At 48.5% G+C, this 21,140-nt stretch overlaps 2 protein-coding genes across 3 annotated transcripts in view; one reads left to right on the top strand and one right to left on the bottom strand.

Annotated features, from left to right (window-relative positions):
- The window catches only part of SCAPER (S-phase cyclin A associated protein in the ER), a 514,148-nt gene extending 504,157 nt beyond the window's left edge, over window positions 1-9,991 (top strand). For both annotated transcript variants that reach the window (XM_046009648.1, XM_046009649.1), the window contains exons 30-32: window positions 3,472-3,663; window positions 6,200-6,251; window positions 8,754-9,991. In XM_046009648.1, coding sequence (XP_045865604.1) covers window positions 3,472-3,663; window positions 6,200-6,251; window positions 8,754-8,857 — 348 coding nt within the window. In that variant the 3' untranslated portion in view covers window positions 8,858-9,991. The remainder of the gene's footprint in view (window positions 1-3,471; window positions 3,664-6,199; window positions 6,252-8,753) is intronic.
- Window positions 9,992-15,285: 5,294 nt separating this feature from the next.
- On the bottom strand, window positions 15,286-20,863 carry ISL2 (ISL LIM homeobox 2). The gene is made up of 6 exons (XM_046009837.1): window positions 20,729-20,863; window positions 19,706-19,895; window positions 19,166-19,428; window positions 17,174-17,457; window positions 16,419-16,586; window positions 15,286-16,004 (listed from the first exon to the last, which is right to left on the bottom strand). The coding sequence occupies exons 1-6, from the start codon at window positions 20,784-20,786 to the stop codon at window positions 15,888-15,890; spliced, it is 1,080 nt and encodes a 359-aa protein (XP_045865793.1). The 5' UTR covers window positions 20,787-20,863; the 3' UTR covers window positions 15,286-15,887.
- Between the last annotated feature and the right edge of the window lie 277 nt (window positions 20,864-21,140).

Raw genomic sequence — 21,140 nt, 5'->3', positions numbered from 1 at the left:
GATTCCTTCTTAACACTAGCATTCAGATCCTCCTGACCCTCCAGCAGGCTGTAGTACACATTGGCAGCTTGTAAAGCCTTCCTGTAAAGCCCCTTCTTCCCAGAACTGTTGATAGTTCCACAACAAAGAGGGAATGGGAGGTCCTTCCACCCCACCACCACCACCCCCCGCCATCATTCATTCTCCCAAACCCCTGTCAATCATACTAAAGAAAAAAGTGGTGAATACCAGGACATTTGGGTAAGAGATGTCCTTCATTGATGGTGGAATTATGCCCACTGGTCTCTGCTGAGAAGACCAGAGGAGGGACCCGTGGTGCTCATAGTACTCTCTTGTGTTCTAGTACAGGCAAATAGTTTCCATATAGTTTGTCTTAAATTCAAAGTGTAGGAATCTAGTTTTGAATGAAAAGGAATATATTTAAAGATCCAACACCCTTGGTCATGTTCTTTCTTTATTTGGGCACTGGTGCCACAGGTGTGTTCACTTTATAAAAATGGAGCTGTTTACTTAAGAGGTGCATGTATGTTATGCTTTGATGAAAAGTTTACTTTTGAAAAAATTCTGTACCTTGAAACCCCGAGAAACTAGACCATTTTCACAGCATTACACAACAAATTGGTGCCGGGAGTAAAAGCAAGAACCTAGGCCTCCCAGCTCTTTAGTTAGTACCTATTTGAAATTGCGCCTAAGAGCAATGTCAATTTCAATTTCTTTTGATCTGAATGTTGCTGGAAATTTCCCTCGTTTCCTTGGAGCCCTGCTGTGTATCTGAAAGTGGACATCATATTGGAGAGGGGGTCTTCTCATTATTATGGAGCCACCCCGGCCCCCTACATGCTAACTGATGACTATGACCCCCAAAGAAGTCTATAGCCAGGCGCCTCCTTTCTTTCAGGGCAGTGGTCTGGAAAGGAGCCCTGTGGGAAGCCCCTTTGGGTGTGTGTTAGCCTGTGTGCTCTGAAAGGAAAGGCAGGTCGCCTGGCCAGGCTCAGGGTAGAACTCACCTTAGGCCTTATCAGCAGCCGCTGGTCTGGAGAAAGGTGACAGACCGATAATTACAGCTCCATCAAGAAGGCAGAGAGAGAGAAAACATCCTTGTAAATCTGAGATTTTTCTTAACTGTTTGCATTTCATTCATTTGCCAAGACTTTTGTATTCCATGATGACTCTCTAAACCTTGGAAAGCTGGAGCAGCTCATGGTGAGATTTTACCATGCCAAGGCCTGAGAGCAAGTGACGATGAAATAAACCTGAGCCCTGCCCTCAGCCCCTGATCTGCACCAAGCCTCTCAGGCAACTCTGTCCTGGCACGGCAAGATATGCTCTCTCTGCCCCAGCCTTGCTTCCCTGCCCCTGTGGGAAGTGATGAGCCTAATGACCACTCACCTGTGCTCACTGACAGCAAAATGCCACCCCTCTGTACCGGAATTACCCAGGAGTGGTCTTGCCCACCAGGTCTCAGTGCCCCAGTTTGGCCCCGCCCCGGACTTCCTAATCCTCTCTTCCCACAGTGTTGGAAATGTGGTTCAAATGACAGTGCTGACAAGATGTCCCATTGCCTCACAGCCAAGCCAGGGGGTGTGGCTCTTAACCGCCCCCCTTCCCTGGCAGACCCCTTACCTATAACCTGATTAAGTTCTCTCCTGGGTGGTCCTGTGGGTAGAACACCCTACCCAAGGTGACCAAACTTCCTAACTCCGTTTGTGTCTTCTGCACTATAGGGACTTAAAAATAGTGGCCTCTGGTAGGTCATCTCATGAGACTGCTGGTGACCTCTGTAAACTCACTTCTTCAAAAGGCAAGTGAGAGCCAGCTCCATTCCTGGAAGGAACTTCCAGGCCCCCGAGGGGCTCTGTTTTGGCCCATGAGGGTCAGGGGTCCAGGTGGAGGAAGTTCTCGTTAAGCTTGCACGTTCTGTGCTCACTTACCAGGAACCAGGAGCTGTCATCTTTGAGTTAACATTGTACCTGTGCCAGCCAGACTGGCTGGTTTAATATCTTTTCAATTAGTGAATCTTCCAATAATAGCATTTTAACAATGAAGTTCCAAAGGAAAAAACTTCTGCTTCATTTTTGGACAAGGGAGAAAAGAGACTTGTAATAATGGGATCATTATAAATTCTAAAGTGGTGGTCATTTGGCTGGGCTACAAAATTTGTAGCTAATAATTAAAATGAAGCTTTAAGTAAATGCTTTATCAATAAAATAGATGATGGGACATATTTTTCTCAGCCAGTGGTCAGAAACGGCTGCACCTAGCCATGTGCTGAATTGTCACACTGTGAGTCTTTAAAATTCCTGCTGGATTTGAAGGTATTAGCAAGTCCCTATCAACATTCTCTGAAGGTTTTTGATGTCATTTTAGCTATTGAACTAAAATATGTGAACTATTACTTTGTTGATTTTGTTCTTAAACCGAACTGCATTATCATCTGAGAGTGTGTTCTTAAAGTATTGTTAAAAGTACTTTGAAAACTTGTAAATCCCTGTAATTTATGTTTCTCCTGCCTCTGCTATTTCACTCTGTCCTTCTGGTTTTAATTTGAATGCAGTCCTGTCTGGGTGTGTACCTGTAAAATTATGTTTTTCCAAGTACAATTTACAGTCCTGACCTTAGATTTTACAGTGTTCCTAGCTTTCTATGAGCTTCCTCTTATACCAAGAAGTGGGCATTGGGTCACCAAGCTCTTTCACATTAGAACCGTCTAATCAAGGATACTTGAAACAGATCTGATTTTGACATTTCTTAGTTTATCATGGAGGCCTAGGGAGTAAATTAGGAGGGCTTCCCTGCAAGCCCATTAATTGCATTGCCCCATTTCTTAAAATGTACACAGTTGTAAACCTAGACTGCTTCAAGACAAGAGTCTCATTTATCTAAACAATTCTCCTTTTAGACTCAATGGCACTGATGGAAACACAGATAAGGAGTGTGGATTAGAGGAAGGATCTTTTGGAGCCTTGCTGAAACTTCCCACTCTCCTTACAGTCCCTTTTTCTTTGCAAGGGCTCATCTGTATAAGGAATAGTTCTGTCTATTCCAGGAGCTAGGTTAGGGGAAGACTGCAGCTGGCAGAGGGGTTCTTCTGAGCGAGCTTTTGGCAGGTTTCAAGGAATAGCGCTGCTCTGCTTTAAGGGGGAGAAGGGGCAGGCGCTTTGTTAAAGCGGTGTGTATCCTGAATCCGTTTCATAGGCACCCTCTCTCCTTGGCAGTCGTGCTGTTTACTGCGGAGTGTAAATGGCTGCAGAACTTTGGGAAGGAGACTTCTTTTCTTTCTGTTCCTTTCCAGTATCACTTAGGAGTTCCGAGTCTCTCTTTTTTTGGTTTTTTTTTTTTCTTTTTCCTCTCCCTCTCTCCTTCCACTCCTTCTTTCTGTCCTCCATGTTTCTTACAGACACTGTTGGGGATGCAGGAGGAAGGAGCAGGCACGGCTCTCTGGCAGTTGACCTAGGTTCCCTCCTGTTTCAGGTAATTGTACAATCTGGCCGCCACCCCACGGTCCTGCAGAAGCTCTGCCAGCTGCCCTTCCAGTATTTCAGTGACCCACGGCTGATCAAAGTGCTGTTCCCTTCACTTATCGCTGCTTGTTACAACAACCGTCAGAACAAGATCATTCTGGAGCAAGAGATGAGCTGTGTTTTACTGGCCACGTTCATTCAGGTACCTTCTGCCTCCTGGCTGATCCCCTGGCTTTATGTGTAAGCTAATGCAGTGGAAAAGTAAAAGTGAACCAGCTGTTTATTCTTGCCATCCACAGTATCTTTTGAATTTTGCACGTATCTCTGTGCTTGAAAATTAATTTCTAAAATATGAGGATAGTAAAACTGGGGCTGAGTGTTGTGTAACTTCTACTTGGAGGATTTCAAGAAAAGGATATTTTTCCAGTTGATGAAATGGTAAAACCCACACCAAGGAAATGTTTTTAAAAAGATGGCCAGACTTCTTTAAGGCTTTAGCACTGACATGCATCTAGCTTTTAGCCTCACTGCAGGGAATAGATAAAGATTATGGAAGAAAGATCAAGTAAAACTTCAGTTGATTTGTAAGTTTTTAAATAAATAATGATTCATATACACATCTGTGTATGTGTCATAAAATCTTGTTATATTGCTTTTTTAAAAGATCTAATGCTTGTAAGAATAGCCTAATATTTTTCTGATCCAGCTCAAGTCTATAGGACTGGAATCAGAATTAGCGCTAGAACAAAGTATAGCAGCGTTTCCACAGCTAAATTAACTCAGTCAACTGACAATAGAAAATCAAGTTGGCTATTCTTTTTCCTGTCATTGTAGATCATTAATTGTTGAAAATCTTCCATTTTCTTTGAAACGTTCTACCATAAAAACCAGTGTGTTTTTTGTTCCATGACGTACGTGTGATTAACAGACAATGTTTTCTGTTTGTAATAATGAAACAGAAAGCAGAGCTCTGTATTAGTGTTGTCCCTTATTCTGGCTAAAATGCATATATCATTGTTGAAAGGATGCGATCCTTCCTGGCTGGTTGGGATGGCTAAAGAGTCTAGCTTTCTTCACCTTAGATAGCAATTAGGGGTTTACATTTTTTAAACTATCCTCTATCAGATGATCGATCAATAAATACAACTAGATCAGTTGTGTTTAGAAATGTCTACTTTCAGCTTAGTTATTCTCTTTGAGTCTGGGTTCTATTTTCTGAAAAATTTTTCAAAGATATTCAGATCCACAGGTAGGGTATGGATTTTCAAAACAAAAAAAAAGTCTTACGGTTAAACCAAAACATTTAAGAATTCTCATATATTCTTAAAGCCTATGGTTAAAAATTAAATAGAAAATACGATATAGAGGATTTTTAAGACTGATCTTAGAAATCTTTCTCTTATTCAGCAGGTAATTCTTTCCCCTCACCGCCCCCGCTCCGGAGTACTGGGCACTGTTCTAGGCACTGGGAATAATCAATCAAAAATAAGCAATCAAAAAATACAGCAATACCAAAAAACCCATAAAAATTCCTGCCTTTATAGAGCTTTCCTTAAAGTTGGGGGAGTCAAACAAACAAACCAACAAAAAAATAAGTCAAACAAATATCATGTCAGATGGTGTTAAGCGCTGGAAAGAGGGGTAGGGACTGCCAGGGGGTGATGAGCAGAGAGGCCTCAACCAAGACAGTGATATTTGAGCAAAGACAATCTTGCATCTATACCAGCTTAGTCCCTTACATATTCAACTGCCTGGAAAACAATTTATAAAAGTACAAATGATATCAGACTCTAAAGTAAAGAACATATATATTACTTGTTTTCATCTCGTATCGATCTTAAAGTATTTCTTTTTTTTTTTTCAAGATTTTATTTATTTATTTGACAGAGACATAGCGAGAGAGAGGGAACACAAGCAGGGGGAGTGGGGAGGGAGAAGCAGGCTGCGGGGCTCAATCCCAGGACCCTGAGTTCATGACCTGAGCCAAAGGCAGATGCTTAACAACTAACCCACACAGGCACCCATCTTAAAGTATTTCTAAGACACAGTTAAATGTAATTTAATGTAACACATTTAACATACGTTTGGACACACACATTTTGTAAATGTTACAGAAATTTCTTATTTGGGATAGCATCTTAGATTAGTGAAATTGAATCAGGTCTTCTTTTCTGTAATTATTATCAGGGGAATGAATATATATTAGATTGAGTTTATAGAATGGTTATTTGAGGTCCCCATGTGTTAAAGAGTATTAATAGTCACTAGAAAATGATACTAAAAATAGGAGCTGGTGGTTTGTCATAGGTTTATGAAAATTTACGTATTATGTACGATATTTTTCACTTTCCCTCTAAAGGTGAAATTACTAGACTTTAAAGATTAAGATGCAGTATAAGGCCTTTTAGAATCATGCTTTTTTAAAAAGTGTTAAAAACCTGTCAATATTTTAGGATAATTAATCTGCTCAAAGCCTTCAGTTTGTTAGCTGAAAGAAAGTTATAGTTTCTACAAGACAGCAGCACAGCCACTACTGATCCATCGCAAGATGTAAGTCATCACTCTTCGATTTAAATTAAGAGAACCTGAACATCAACTTCATAAGCATTTATATTTGGGCTCCAGAGTATTCATGCTAAGATGGCTCTCTCAGAATTCAGAAGCACATCTGAAGCTGCCCTCAGTGGAATTCTCTGTGTCTAGCTTTGGTATAAAAACACTTTTCTTGTCTCACACAGGATTTTGAACAGACATCAGGTCAGGCAGATAACCAGTCTCATCAGCCCAAAGGTATGTCTCTATTGAAATGAAATTGTCATGTGTTTGTTAGCCGAGCAGACATGTTTCTAACTCCACCCTCTGGAACTGTTACAGGAATGAATTTATTACATCACCTAAAACATTTGAGATCTGGATATCAAGTATATTTCAATGAGTAAAGAAACAGACTTTGTCATCAACATGAATGTATCAGAACATACAGAGAAATCTATGGAAGTAAAAGAAAAGCACAAAACATCTTTCTGTATTTATATTCACCTCATGCAAGATACAATAAATGGTGACTAATTACTAAAAAGCCGCTTTATAATACAGAGACAAGCAGATCTTTAATATTCACCTACATTCCTCACATAAATGCCAAAATCACATGGGTTTGGTTTCCAATGTTCAGAATAAAATTATTAATGACAGTACCCCATATTTTCCCCCTAATTTTTTTTATTGAGACTATAAAGTATAAAATTGTTTTGCTTGGAGAAAAAGCCATCAGATTAGCAAGAGTTCAGAGGCCAAAAGATTTATAAGCTTTTTTTTTTTTCCTGTAGTGTTCCTGATTGTTTCCTATGATCAGAGTGAGAGATGTAGAATCTTAAAGTGCATTTTTACTTTTTTAAATATTCTATTCACACTGTAATTGAGAAGTACAAGTTGCTCTTTGTCTGACTGTCAGGACAGCATCTCTGATTAATGAGACCCTAATACAGATTTTCCCCAATTCTTCCATTAGTGTGATAGTCTTTAAAGTGGCCAGAGGACCACTTCCAGTAGGACCCTCTAGGACACCCACGAAGTAGCCCCTACTTGGGGGGGGGTGAGGAGTCACATTGGACACACAAACACACACACACACACACACACACACGTGCACCAATTGTCTCTGGGGGCAGGTGTTGAAAAGTACATAGAAAAGAATATAAAGCTGTAACAATATCATGAAAAAAATGTCATGTTTTATTGATTCAGGCATTCAGAGAAGTAAACAGAAAGCTATGCCCCTATTCAGAAATTCCAGTCAACATCATAGTCAGTACCATTTGTCTAAGCCAGAATTAGTGTGCAAGTTCAGGTCTGCCCTGACTCACTCACAGCCTCTTTTTTAAGCTATTGGAGGCTACATGGGAGAAATCAGCATAATTTGTTACCATTTCTTATAAAGCAATGTCTTAAATCTTGAATATATAAAAATATTTTTAAAAATCTTCTAATGTATGTATTTTTAATTGTACAGCATTTTTTTTTTCGCCAGTAAGAAGTATAGACATTCTTTTTTCCTCCTTTCTCCAGGCTGTAAGGATGAGTCACCATTTGCTACATATCTGGCAGGCAGAGTCCTAAGAGCCGCCTCTGTCTGCGTGGTGGGCTGAGGCCTGTGGGAGTTTCAACTTACTTTCTTTTCCCATGGCCCATCTTCTCTGACGTCCATGCTTTCCCCAATTACGGTGGGCTTAATCCACAATACAGCAAATGGGGCCTCGTTCTCTGCATTTGTCAGAAAGAGTCATCGTTAGATTGGTGACAGCTCCTGATATGCTTACTTGGTTTAAAAAAAAAACGATTATGCCACACTAAGTGCCATTCTGCACTTTGGATGTCTGTTCCCCTTTTGCTTAGATTTAGTCCCCATAAAATGTTTCAAGGCATTTTGAGTTCATCACCCAGGGAAGCTCCGCATTGTAAGTGTAAAGCAGCTCCTCATAGCACCACATTCTTTTTTTTTTTTTTTAAAGATTTTATTTATTTATTTGACAGAGAGAGAGATCACAAGTAGACAGAGAGGCAGATAGAGAGAGGGAGTGGGAAGAAGGCTCCCTGCTGAGCAGAGGGCCCGATGCGGGGCTGGATGCCAGGACCCTGGGATCATGACCAGAGCCGAAGGCAGAGGCTTTAACCCACTGAGCCACCCAGGCACCCTGCACCACATTCTTAATTGCTAAAGAATTCTGGTGTTCCAGTCTTGCTGCTTGATCACTCTCCAACTATGAAGATTGTTTTCTTTGCCCACATCAATAACCAATAAAGTTCTTACTCATCCCCTCTGCTTTGTTAGATGACTGAACACCAGATTTGAGCTTTTTAAAAGTCATGCTTAAAATATTTTAAATTAGACTATTTTAGAAGATAAACATAAAGTTTACATACAGATTTACCTTTTCAAGGCTATCTTAAGAATGAAATATCTATCATTTTATTTGGTTCACCATACTTACTTTCCCCTGTTTTCTTATTCTGGAGTCCAAAAACAATCTTTTGTAATGTTTTACAGAGGGGGTTAATGTTTGAGTATGTGAGAAGCACAAAATCAATTGTGATTATACACACACACACACACACACACACACACACACATATAGTGCTGTAGGTAGAGATAAACAGATCAATTACCTTCTTTATATAAACTTACATCATGGTTTATTTGAAGTGCATGACTCCATTTTGTAGTCAGATATCAAAATAATTTCAGTTGCTTAAACTTCAAAGAATTTAACTATTTTCTTTTTTCCCTCTCAGGAAAATCCCTTGGTTCCCAAGACTATCTTGAACTGGCTAACAGATTTCCTCGGGAGGCCTGGGAAGAAGCTCGACAGTTTTTTTTAAAAAAAGAGAAAAAATAAATGACTTGGTTAGTTCTGTATTTGAGTACCCTTGTTAATATTTTAAATTGTTCAAACAAATGTTCTAACTGTTCCTTAAGAAACTCATTTTCACATGTTTATACTCTCCCCCTGCACTGTAGATATGGTATATACTTTGCACTATTTATAATGACTGTAGATACTTTAATGGTCTAATTCTGCAAGTTGAGTTTATTTCACTTATGCACAATATTTTGGAGTTCAGTAACCTACATCCTATGATAATATATACTTTGCATTTGTAACACTGGTGAAATTAGACATAAAATTAGCAAGTCTGTTTTGTTCTTGTAATAAAATAACTTATTCCGTTTGCAGTGGTGACTTTTCTTATTAAGGCAGTAAAATTTGGAAAGAAAAATATTAACTCCAACTCTGGGAGTGTCTTAGTTAAAGACAAAGTTAACCTCTAAATTTCCCTTTTTAAGGTGTGGAGTAAAGATGTTTTAACACTTGGGTATTCTAATTACATAATATGTTTGGGGGGGCATTTGAAATGAACTGGGAGAACTGTGTTCATTGGTCTGCCCAACTCTTCCTGGCAGATAGTACTGAGAGCCTCCTATAGCATTGCTGAACTGAAATTATTCTCCAGAATAAACATTAGCGATTCAAAACGATGAGCCACAGTGAATCACCTTGAAGTATTTTCTCAATAATTGCGAAGTCAAGCAACGCTGAAGTAAAAGTAAAACAGAAGGCCACAAGGCTCCGAGTAAAAGTTGTAACCGACCCCCGCATACAGCTCACAGTTGAACATGAGAAGTCCGCCCGGGAGACGTCGACCTTTTCCTAGCTCCTTCTCATCGTTTCTCCACGTTAAGCCGATGGTCAGTGCTAAGCTGTTCATTGAGTGACATCTGTAATCATTTCTGTCAGATAAGGATCAAACATTACCAAGAAAAAAATATCTGGTTGGAAAAAAAAGTGGTCTGAATATGTGTCAGAGACCAGAGTACAGGGAGGTCGGAGGGGCGGGACTAGAAAAATTGGAAAGTTTCATCGGTTTTTTAAAAGCAAACTTAACCTACCTAATGTTCAGGACACTTCTTCCTGGAGCCTCACAAAGCTGCTGAGTTACATGTATGCTGTTTTTACTTTTTTGCAAATCGGGAGAAATAAAGAGGTCCCAAAAATTCAATCCATCAATCGATCCACGGCGACCGTTCCCCGCCCCGCGTCCCTCTCCCCTACCGGGTGCGCTGCGGGATCCGGCCGGCGCGGGACCCGGCGTCTTCCGCGCGTCGGGCCACTGCCTGGCGGCGGCTCCAACCCCACGAATCTCGCCGGGGCCGCGGGGCGGGGGCCGCCCGCTCCCCGGTGGGACCCGCTCCCGGGAAGCCCCTCCCGCCACGGCTCCGGGGGCGACTCGGCCGGAAGCGCGGGATCCCGGACACAGCCCGCGGCCCGCGCAGAACCAAGTCAAGCCGGGCTGTGCGCCGGGACCCTCCTCCCGGAAGGCTGCCGGGGCTCCTCTGCTGCCCAGGGTGGGGGAGGGACCGGGGTGGGGATCAGGCAGGTGTGCGCCGCCCGCTCGCTCCGCGACCCGCAGCGGCCAGCCCGGGGCGCCCCAGCCAGGAGAGGAGTTCCCGAACACCGCCCGCCCAGCGCGTCTTGGGGCGTGAACGCAGAATCCTTGTAGCTGAAAGGAATAATCAAATATTTATAAGATTTCCTGCAAGACTTCACAATAGAATATACTTCTTATCTAGTCGGAAATTTGCCAGAAGGCCATAAATAATTGAGACAACTGTGATTAACCTCCCAGAAACCATACCAGAATTCGCAATTAAACATTTAATCGAATGGTGTCTTTTGCTCCCCTCGTCCGGGGGGTGGGGAGGGGGCGGTGATGGGGACGAATGCCGGCTCCGCCCGGCTAGGGAGTTTGCGAGAATCCGGCCTGGAGTTCCGCGGCGCCCCGCGACTCGCACGGTTTCCGGCGTCTCTCGAGTTCCCTCCTTTAAGGCGCGTTTGGCGCGGCCCGTGATTTAAGCTCTAACTCCCCTGAGTTTTACGACTTCCAAACTCTCCAGGGATGGGGGAGCGCGGCGCGCAGGTGAGCGCCGACACATCTTGTTCCAATCTGCGGGGACGAGTGCCACCCACTGGCTTTCTCCTGCGGCGGGGGCCGCATCTCGGGTCTCCCGAGGCTTCGGAGCCACAGGTGGATCACGCTGCGCCCAAGCGAAAGGCCTCTGCTGGGTCCAGCCTCTAAAGCTGACGGTGTGAATGGGCACAGTCGGGGCAAAAGCAACAATTTCGCTCGGACATCAGAGTCCAGAATCTAAGCCAAATAGGAAAAAAGCTGCCCACGGCCCGGCAGCAATGACATTTGAGCGCCCAACTCGGTTGCCCAACCGAGTTTCCTGCTCCCGGCAGCAGCTTGCTTTCCGGGGAGCCTGGCAGGGCTCGTCGTCATCCTGGACGCCCAACAGGATATCGGGGCCTCAGCTTCCTGCCCGAAGTTCCGGAGCCTCTCGCTGGCTCCAGACACTCGGGGCCTCTGTGACCCCCCTATCCCTGAAGGCCCGTTGAGCCCAGGTCTGGACTTCACCTGCCGGGCCAGCCTGCCCTTTCGTCCTTCCTTCCTTCCTTCCTTCCTTCCTTCCTTCTTCCCTCCCTCCCTCCCTCCCTTCCTCCCTTCCTTTCTTCCTCCTTTCCTCCCTTCCGTCCTTCCCCAGCTCGGAAACTTGGGTCCTTTCTTCTAGATCTCCTTGCCAGCCTTCTAAATTCTTCGCTCTCAATAATCTGGAAAGGGATTACTCCTCACCGTCCCTATTCTTCCACTTCTCTCTCCAGTTCCCACACCCCAACACAGAGGTTCTCCTGCCTTCTGTATTCAAACCACCCCCTTATCCTGTTTCCCCGTGAGGAGATTCTCAGCCTTCCTGAACCCCTGTCCCTGTGCTCACTCCCTGACTCACTCTCCCGCCAGCTCCTAACCTTCTGGACAAAGGCCCTGCTCACCTAACACTCCTGCCTTTCTCTCCGATTGCTGTGGGGCCCCAGACTTGCTTTATAAATTGAGCCAACCCCAAATCCACATCTGGATCCCAAAGAGTATATCCTTGCACCCTTTCTCTCTGCCATTACTACTCTCAGTCCAACTGCATTTATCTTCATCAACAAGGTGCTAGTCTGTAATCGGTCACCCAATCTTCATTATTGCACTGAATCCCAGTATCTTGAGGAGAGTTTACCTTTACATCAATCAAACCCATATTTAAAAGCCTCTAATCTTCTCTACATCAGTTTAATAAACTCTGAATTTCCTGCTTGGAACTTCTCTTCAAATAGTTTATTATTCATTCATTGTTTTCTTTCCAGCATGCTGCTATTCAGCTAATTCTCTTGCTCTCTTTGGTCACCATTTTTATGGGAAAACACAGCTAACTAAATGTAAGGCAATGTATGTCCTCCCCTAGGCAGCAGTGGCAGCATCTAAACATTTTCTAGAGAACAATCTTCAACAATGTCTCATTTAAACCCAGTATTTGCAGCTCTGAGCTTTAAGTCATCCCACATTCAAAACTGAAAGGCTGATTTCTGTTCCACAACCCATTAAATATTAAAGTTCGTTGGGAATACTGCCACAGGGACTGAATTTCCCAGAATTGTGCAGCCTTTCAATATGTATTAAATTTTGTGGTATAATGGCCATAAAGTTTTCCATCTCTGGGAATCCCTTTCCTGCCTCAATTACATAGAGCTATCCAAATTATTAGATAAATCTTCTGGAAAAATATTATTCTAAGGTGAATCTAGTTAAGTAACTCCCATTTTCCACCTATGGCCCCTTTTTATTGAACTGACTTTCTACCACACAATGGGGTTTCTCACTTTCAAAGTTCAGTAAGCATAAAATACAAAATTCGTGATTGTTACAGGTAATTTAATTTACAAGGAAATCCCAGCTGTATTACTGAACATGTTTAAAGATGACCTGGGAACGAGTAAAACTGATATTTATTAATGTGACTAACCAGTCATAGATCTGACACCTCACCAGCGGCCATTGTAATAAGGTTTCAAAGTCAAAGCCTTTCCCCAGTAACCCACATGGGAAACGGTCTGCCCTTTCTGGTGGCTAGCAGCAAACTGCAGGAGAAGAGCTTATGATGTTTTCTACAGTAATACAGATAGTTTCAGGCATCCTGATACACAGTAACCACTTTTATCTGGGTAATTTCCCAATATTCAAAATCAGCACACTCACATAAATATCAAAAAAGGGAATTAGATATCTGATCCAAGAATAAGAGTTCACTGTAATTAGATAGGCAAATGTTTCCATTCATAGCATTAAAATAGTCTGTCAAAAGCAAAAATTCAGAGCTAATGAACAATAAGCATTAATGAAATTCTTTGCTCAAGAACTTGTTTCCTTTTTTTAAATGACAAAACCCAATAAGCTGGATTAATAAAAAGTTTTTTAAAGTTAAGTTTTCTTGGAAGTTTAGCTTCCTATCCAATGGCCAGCCAGAAGGTAAGAGGAAATATCTGTATTTCTGTTTGGGAGGGAATGGTCTCAGTTAAGGGAGTGAAGCCTCAAAGAACCTAACTCTGATTATTAAAACCGTTTCTAAGCACTTGAGAGGTAAAGCTGGTCCTCATTAACTCTAGAGATCTCTTCCCTTATCTCTAAGTTTGTGCCACCATTTCCTAAATCCCAAAGAAAGGGAATGTTCTCTTCAAATTTTGTGCTGGCATCACCTTGACTTTGAGGAAGTAAAACATAAATTTGGCTTGATTTTCCCACCTCCCGTTTTCTTTCAATAATTGACTGCTAGTCCTCCAGCTTTCCTTTTCTAATGGGGGCTCAGGGTTGGGGAGTGGGTGGGGTCATGGAATCTTGCCATCGGCTCTGCTGAAAAATCTACAATGGCCTCTGGCCATCCAAGCAGCACATAGCTTCTTAACAGAAGGCACCTACTCCTCTATCCAGCGACCACAGCTGCCCCATGGACACATTTTTTCCTTACCAGACTCTACCTGAGCCATCCCCTATTCAGGGCATTTCCCTCTTTCAGAACAAATCCTGGACAAAGAAGGATATACTCGCGGGTCATTTATCTCGAAGGACAAGGAAGTAGAAACCCAATACCAGAGATTCTTCAAGAGTAGTTGTTTGACTGGTAGGGTGGCAGCTTCCTGAGTCCACCAAGTGAGGCCTGGTCTGAGGAAAAGAACTGTCCCAGGCTGTCAAAGGGTTAAATATTTGTTAAGGGTAAAACCTGAGCCTCCTGTTTTTTGTGCTAGCCCGGGGGCCTGCTGGAGATTCAGTATCTCTCGCTTATTTCCTGCGATCACTAAAGCCCGTTTTCAAGAAAACAAGTCGCAGGGGTTTGAAATGTCACACCAAGTGACCTGGGCACGGCATATCCAGGGGCCATTCCCAGCCCCCTCCCACCCGGGCCATTCCCCGCCCCCTGCATTTAGGCTCTGGAAAGAAAATAAACCAAGGACACGCCAGACTGGTTCTGGGTGGACTTATTTTCCCGGGCAGCCGCGATCGTAGCAGGGGCTTGTTGTGGCTCCTTCAGTGTATCGCTTGCAGGTGATGCCAAATGCAGATAAGGAGCCGCCGCCCGGCCTTCTCCTCTGTCTAGACGGGGGAATTAATAAATGCAGCGAGATTGATCACGTCGCGCATCCACTCTGGGGACAGCGCCGAGGGTGACCCGTCACAGCCCCCCTGTTCGCCCCGGGGCCCGCGGGCTCCCTGCTTCGGGACTTGGCCGGAGCGGCAGGCAGGCGAGACGCCCGGGGCAGAGGGGTCTGCGGGGGGGAAAAACACGGGCAAGGCCCGAGTGCACCGGCCGAAAATGCAGCGAGGGACTGCGGACTCGGCCCTTGGCGGGCACCAGGCTCCACCAGAGGCAAGGCCGAAGGAGCAAGACGCCCTCGCGAGCCTGACCGCAGGCGGGAGTCCGCCGAACAGCCGCCAACCAAGCGTCGCAGGTTTCCCGCTCAAACGAGGTCTCCCCACTCGCCCCGCGGGCTTCAGTCGCAAAGCGCGAGGGACCGTGGTGGAGAGTGAGCGATGCCGAGACCCGCCCAGAGCAGGGAGCGCTCCCGGGCTTCCGGGAGGGCCGCGGCACTTTCCGCCCAGGCGGGGACCACCTGGGGGCGCACGGACCCAGCCCCGCCCCCCACGCGGCGCCCAATCCCAGCCGGGCCCGCCCCCGGCCGCGCGGGAGCCCTCGGAGCAGCGGCGCGCGAGGCGCGGGGACGAGCAGCTGGGCCCACCCCCGGGACCCCGCGGCCGGCTCCGCCCCGCCGCCTTTTCGTTGAAACGAGCTCTCAGCCCCAACCTGCGTCCGGCCGGCCCTCCCGCTGCGCCCACGGCACACAGCAGCAGCAGCGCATTGGGTTATTATTTTTTTTATTAAGATCAAAATATCCATCCCACTGTGAACTGGCCGTTCTCACAATAAATAACAATAACTTACGTTTTGTTCGGCAAAGGCTCACACACTCTGTCCTCCGTCGACTGATAATTTAAAACATTTTCAAGGAAAGTCTCGTTTCTACTTTTTTCCGGCAATCATGCGCTTTGGGGATTCAGTGTCTGTTCCATTTGGATTGTCCCCGCTTAGAGCCCGGACAAAGCCGCCGGCTTTAGGGTAGCAACCCGCCTGAATGAGCTCGGGGTGGCCCCGCGCCGGATGCGCCCCGCCTGTTCTCCACGCGTGGGGGGCGCGGACAGAGCGGCGCTGGCCACGCGGAGCGAGGGAAGAGGAGAGGGCAGAGCTAACGCTAGTCAATCCCAAATTCTGGTTTTGAAAAAATAAAAGTTCTCGAATTAGGGCTCTCCGGTCTGGTGAAAGCAGGTTGTATCCTGGAGCTTTGGGCTGTCCTGACCGCTTCTCTGTCCTCTCTCGTTAAATAACAATAATAATAATTACAAAGGCGAGAGAGTTTTCGGAGCTGGAATGGCTTGAGCACGGGTGAGTCTCATGCAGGGAGCATGCGAGGTCCGCCGGCTGGCGTGGATGGGGTCCTCTCACGTCTCCACCGGACTCGGCACCATGCTGTTGGGAGTGTCCGGGAGCTGCGAGGACAGGGAGGTCACATCGCTGCCGGAGGAGTTGCCTAGTGAGCCAGACTCAGAGAAGGAGACCTGGGGATGTGCAGACACCAGGAAGAGGAGGGTGAAGAGGCGCCGGAGCTGCTGCTCCCAGGCCTCATACTCTGAATTGAGGAGGTCCCTTAGGGACAAGCCAGGGGCTAGGAGCAAGCCCAAGATGTGGGCCAGGTCCCCAAGAGCCTGCTGGGGTATTAGGGAGGGAGCTCGAGTTGGTTAATCTCTCCATCTCCCTTGCGAGTGCTTTAATCCAGGGAGACCTGGTTTAGAGAGAATTATGGGCTAAGGTGCATTTGCAGTCCCCTTATCTACCCCCCCCCCCCCCCGCCATTGCCTAGAGCTGTCCCCAGCCCCTCATCCCCGGAGAAGTCCCTCCTTCCCACCTTGATCAACCGGCTAAATCCCACCCCTCCCAGTCCTGAGGTCCGGGTGGGTAGGGCAGGACCTCACCAGCTGCTGGAAGGCCGGTTGGTCCAGGTCACTCTGGAGGGCAAACTCGCTGAGGGCTTTCCAAGGTGGCTGGTACGTCTGCACCTCCACTGCGCTGCCCTGCACAGCGCTCTCATGACGGATGGGGCTGCCCGCCACCAGGGGTGTTCCGGTCAATCCCTGGAGGCTCTAAGGGACAAGCGGAAGTCAGGGTGAAAGATGCTCAAGTTAGGTCCTGTGTCTCCCACCACGTCCTTGACACAGGCTCGAGATTTGGGACCTGAAGCAGTTTGGGGGCCTGAAGCTGTTTTGGGAGAGGCACTCCCAACACCACAACCAGGTAGTCCTCCTTCCCTGTTAAGATACCCGGGACCCAGAAACCTCCACCATAGTCCAGCCTCAATGCTGGAGCCAACAGGGGGCCAACAGAGCAAAGGACTTCAAGGTTCCCATTTTGGGGGAGGAAAAGTGTCCAAACCAAGCCATGCCAAGAGGACACAACCTGCCCCGACAGGAGCTGCATAAGCCGCCTCAGGCTCGGAGCTTCCAACTCAGGTCTTCCGCTGGGACAAGAAGATCCGACCTCCCGTACAATGATTAAGCAGCCTTAATCTCCAGGGCAAACCTTGCTCTGAACGCGCAGACACACGCTATTTGGACAATCCAGTTGTCCCTGGATCTCCCCAGAGCGCGCCCAGAAAAGGGCCCGCAGATGCCGTGGCAAGAACTCGGGGCCCCACCCTACCCGCTCCTGGTGCACAGTCCCTGAACCTTACCGTCTTGTCGTTGTGCTGCTGCTGCTGCAGCTGCTTCATGAGGATGGATTTCTTCTTGTCCTTGCAACGCTTGTTCTGGAACCAGACGCGGATGACCCGTGGGCTCAGGCCGGTCATCTCCACCAGCTGCTCCTTCATGAGCGCGTCGGGCCGCGGGTTGGCGGCATAGCAGGTCCGCAGAGTGTGAAGCTGCTTCTCGTTGAGCACCGTCCGCACGCGGGTTGTCTTCTCCGTCTGTTTGTGCACGTGCGGGCGCAGCGAGGGCTGCCGGCCCGACCCAGGGTCTGCGTGGACAGGCGGAGAGGTGAGCGCGGGGCCGCCCCCCGCCCGCCCGGTGCCCCGCCCTGAGGCGGCTGAGCCCTCCCAGGACCTATTTCGTTTCTTTTCGTTGCCGGTGATTTCTCTCCCTTTCCAGCTGTGCGCCCTACCCGGCGAGAGCTATGCATTTTCGTCCCTTCCCAAGTCCCCGAGCGGGCAGCTCCGGAGCGCTGTCCCCAGAGCACCAGCAGGGCGTGGGAGTCCTGCGCCAGGCCGCTGCGGAACGGGAGCGGCCGCTCCCGGCTGTGCCTCCTCCACTTACCCGACCCTGGGAATGCCCCCTTGGGCCTTGCGGGACGAAGGAAGCCCTCCGGAAGAGGTCGGAGTTTCAGAGGAAGAGGAAGGAGGAGCTCCCGGGACTCTCTGGAGGGAAAAGGAGGCCGACCAGGGCCGCGGCGCCGCGCCGCTTCGGGATTAGGGGGCTTGTCTCCCGCTCCTAGCGGCCTGCAAGAGCCCTTCCTCCTCCTTCAGAGACCACTCGGACAAGGCCCCGAAGACCTGGCCTGGAGCGCCGATGGGCCTCCAGGGACAGAAGGGGCTCACCTGCCAGCACTCGGGCCTTAGCTCCCGGGTCTCCTCCTGTAAGGTCTCCTCCTCTAACCTCCTCTAGATTCCCCGGTCCAACGGCCACTCACACTCCCAGCCCGAGCGCTGCCGCTAGCACTCTTGCTTGGCTTTGGGCTCTTTTAGCCCCCGGTAAATAGAGCCTGATGCCCATGGCCAGCAAGCCAACCCGCCACAAACAAAAGGGAGCCCCTCTGAGACCCGAGATGTAGTGCACTCGGCACCAGCTTCATCCCGTTTCACACCCCCATCCAAACCAGGTTCACACATCCATGGGAACATGTCGCAGTTTGAATTTTTATCCCCCCGCAGGCATAACTAGGTCTGGATAAATATTTACAAATAACCCATCCAGCCCAATTTCCTCACTCTATAAGGGAGGCAAACCGGGGATCAGAGAGGGGAGGAGCACTACGAGACCCCACAGCACCCAGAGGCTGAGACTGGTGCTCCAGTCTGTGGCTGCCCAGCCTGGGGCACGATCTCTGGCCACTAATGTGCATTCAGATCCCATCTCTGGGCAGCTCCTGATTCGGACCCAGAGCATCCCTGCAGTGTTTTCTATGATCCCGAGTCCACTGTGGCCACCACACACTCCTCCCCTGAGAACCACTTGCCTAAGTTGTTCATCAAACTGGCCTCAAAACACCAACACAGACACCCAGTCTTTGTGAGAGCAGCTAGCTAGCTAGCTGTCTGGCTGGTTGAACTCAGGTCCAGCTCTAGGATGGGAACTGTATTCCTTACACACATACCCCCACGGGCAAACCCACCTTTCCTCTCTGACAATACCACACACTACTTGAAATCCCCCATGCAAACTCCCCAGACAGACACCATTTCAGATTCTGTGGTCATTTACCCTGGGCCCATGGTCCGGTATTCGGGGTGCACACTCATGCACACAATCCCGGTTCGTCGTGTTGTGTCCCGGCCCACCACGCGACCCCCACCCAAACACACACTTAGCTGTGTTCCTAGCCACAGTTCTGCACTCACAAATCCTGGCAAACGGGACCACACCCGAGTGACAACTTTTCGTCGGAGCACAAGCACCCCGTACACACACTCACGCACTCACAATGGCATCGGGTCCCGCGCGCGGCTTACCTGGCAGATGCAGGCCTCGGGCGCCGGGGAGCGGGCCGGGGCTGCGCGGGCTGCCGGCCGCGGCGCGCTCCAGCAGGAGGCCGTGGTCCGCGCGGCAGAGCAGCTCGTGCTCCCGCAGCGAGAACTCGTCGCCGGGCAGCAGCTGGCGGCTGCACACGGAGCAGCGGAAGCACTCGATGTGATAGACGCTGTCCCGCGCTCGCATCACCAGATCACTGCTGCTGAAGCCCACCTGGCACTTGGCGCACTTGATGCCGAACAGCCTGCGGGCCCAAGGCGCGGTCGGTGTCAGCGAGGAGCCTGAGGCCCGCCTCGCCTCCGGGGCTGCAACCGGCTCCGGGAACGAGCGCCCAGGACGCTTTGTGGCCCACAGGGAGCTTACGGGGACTGGCCCTCGGGGAGTTCGCGGGCCCAGATGCGCACGGCGGCCCACGTGCGGAGTTGGGGGTGGCCTTCTCCCCCAGCCGGGGAGCGCGGATGAGCAGCCCTCGGGCAACCCCAGCCCCCGGCAGGCTGAGCCCGGGCTCTCGCCGGCCTCACCTGACATAGTCCCGCTTGCAGTAGGTCTTCCCGTCTCTCACGAAGCACGTGCACGTCTCGTCCAGGTACTGGCTGCACTCGGCGCACTTGAGGCAGGCTGCGTGCCACTCCAGGTCGGGCGACACCCGCAGGATAAACTGGTCGTGGATCTGACTCCCGCAGCCCACGCACATGGCGGTCCCGGGCTTCTCTGCCGGGGAAGGGCGCAGGGCCCGCGTCAGGCCAGGCTGCGCGGACCCCGGCGGCCTCGGCCACTCCAGCCCCAAACCAACCCGCTCGCTCGCTCGCTCCCTTTCAAGAATTGCGACCACGGGGAAAAGTGGGCTTTCTAAACGTCCAAACAATTGGAAACGAAAAAACAAAATCTTCCGAATTTGAGAAGGTTTTTTGTCTCCCTTCACACCCCCCCCCCTTTTTTTGCTACTAAATTCATTTGGACACAGTCGTTTTATCCATGTATCTTGTAAATGAAAGCTAATACATAGGTGAGAAGAAAGAATAAAAAGACATTTAAGCACTGCGGACGCCACCGCATCAATACTGAACGGTGATGTTCCGGCATTTCTGTTCACACACTCCCTCTTACGCGACTCCCTCCAGTCCTAACACAGACACATCAGCTTTCAGCGGAGTCTCTTCTCGTCCTCTCCGACATTTCTTAAATATCCCAGATCAAACTAGAGAAATCTGCCTTTTTCGAAAAGCCAAAAGACCACGCAAGCAAAAAAGCCCACATCCCCAGATCAAACCTAATTGCCCTAGCACAGAACAGAAGCAGATTTCACAGCCTGAGGTCAGCCTAGCAGCCTAACATTGAGAAAGAATGTTTAATTGTAAATTAAAACAACAGGATTCCAAAGGCTAGGTGGCCTGCAGGAGAAATGCATTCGTTTTGTTTGTTCTCTCCCAGTGTCCTGTCAAATAGAAGCCACTTGTAGAATCCGCTAAACATTCTTCTGCATTAGAAATATTGCATATTAAGCACACACACATACACACCCACACACAGAGAGAAAGACTTACTCTTGGAATGATCCCCCATAGCACCCAGAAAAGGATAATGAAAAATAATATCCACCATGCAGAAAAGAGATGTGCGCAAAGTGTGCGGCCAGGGGCGGAAGGACTAGGGTCGCGCGCCCAGCCTCGGCTCTTTGGTAACTAACTCCTCCTGCCCCGCTGAGTTGAAGGAGCGATTCCGCACCGGCCCGCACGCAGCATGACGTCAGCACGCACTCGCCCGGGGCCGGAGCTGGGGGCGGGACCTGTGGCGTCACGAAGCTTCCCCAGAACCGCGAGGGATGCGGGGGAGGTAATGGGGACCTGGGGGCTGTGGGGCGGGGTGGCTTGGGTGGAAGGCGAGGGTGACGGGCGATTGGCTGCAAGGAAATAGGCAAACCCTGATTGGCCCTGAGTGAACAATGGAGGCAGCCCC

Source organism: Meles meles, chromosome 6, assembly GCF_922984935.1.
Source record: "Meles meles chromosome 6, mMelMel3.1 paternal haplotype, whole genome shotgun sequence".
Taxonomy (NCBI): Eukaryota; Metazoa; Chordata; class Mammalia; order Carnivora; family Mustelidae; genus Meles; species Meles meles.
Note: the sequence above shows the minus strand (reverse complement) of the source record. Positions and strands in the feature narration are given on the sequence as shown.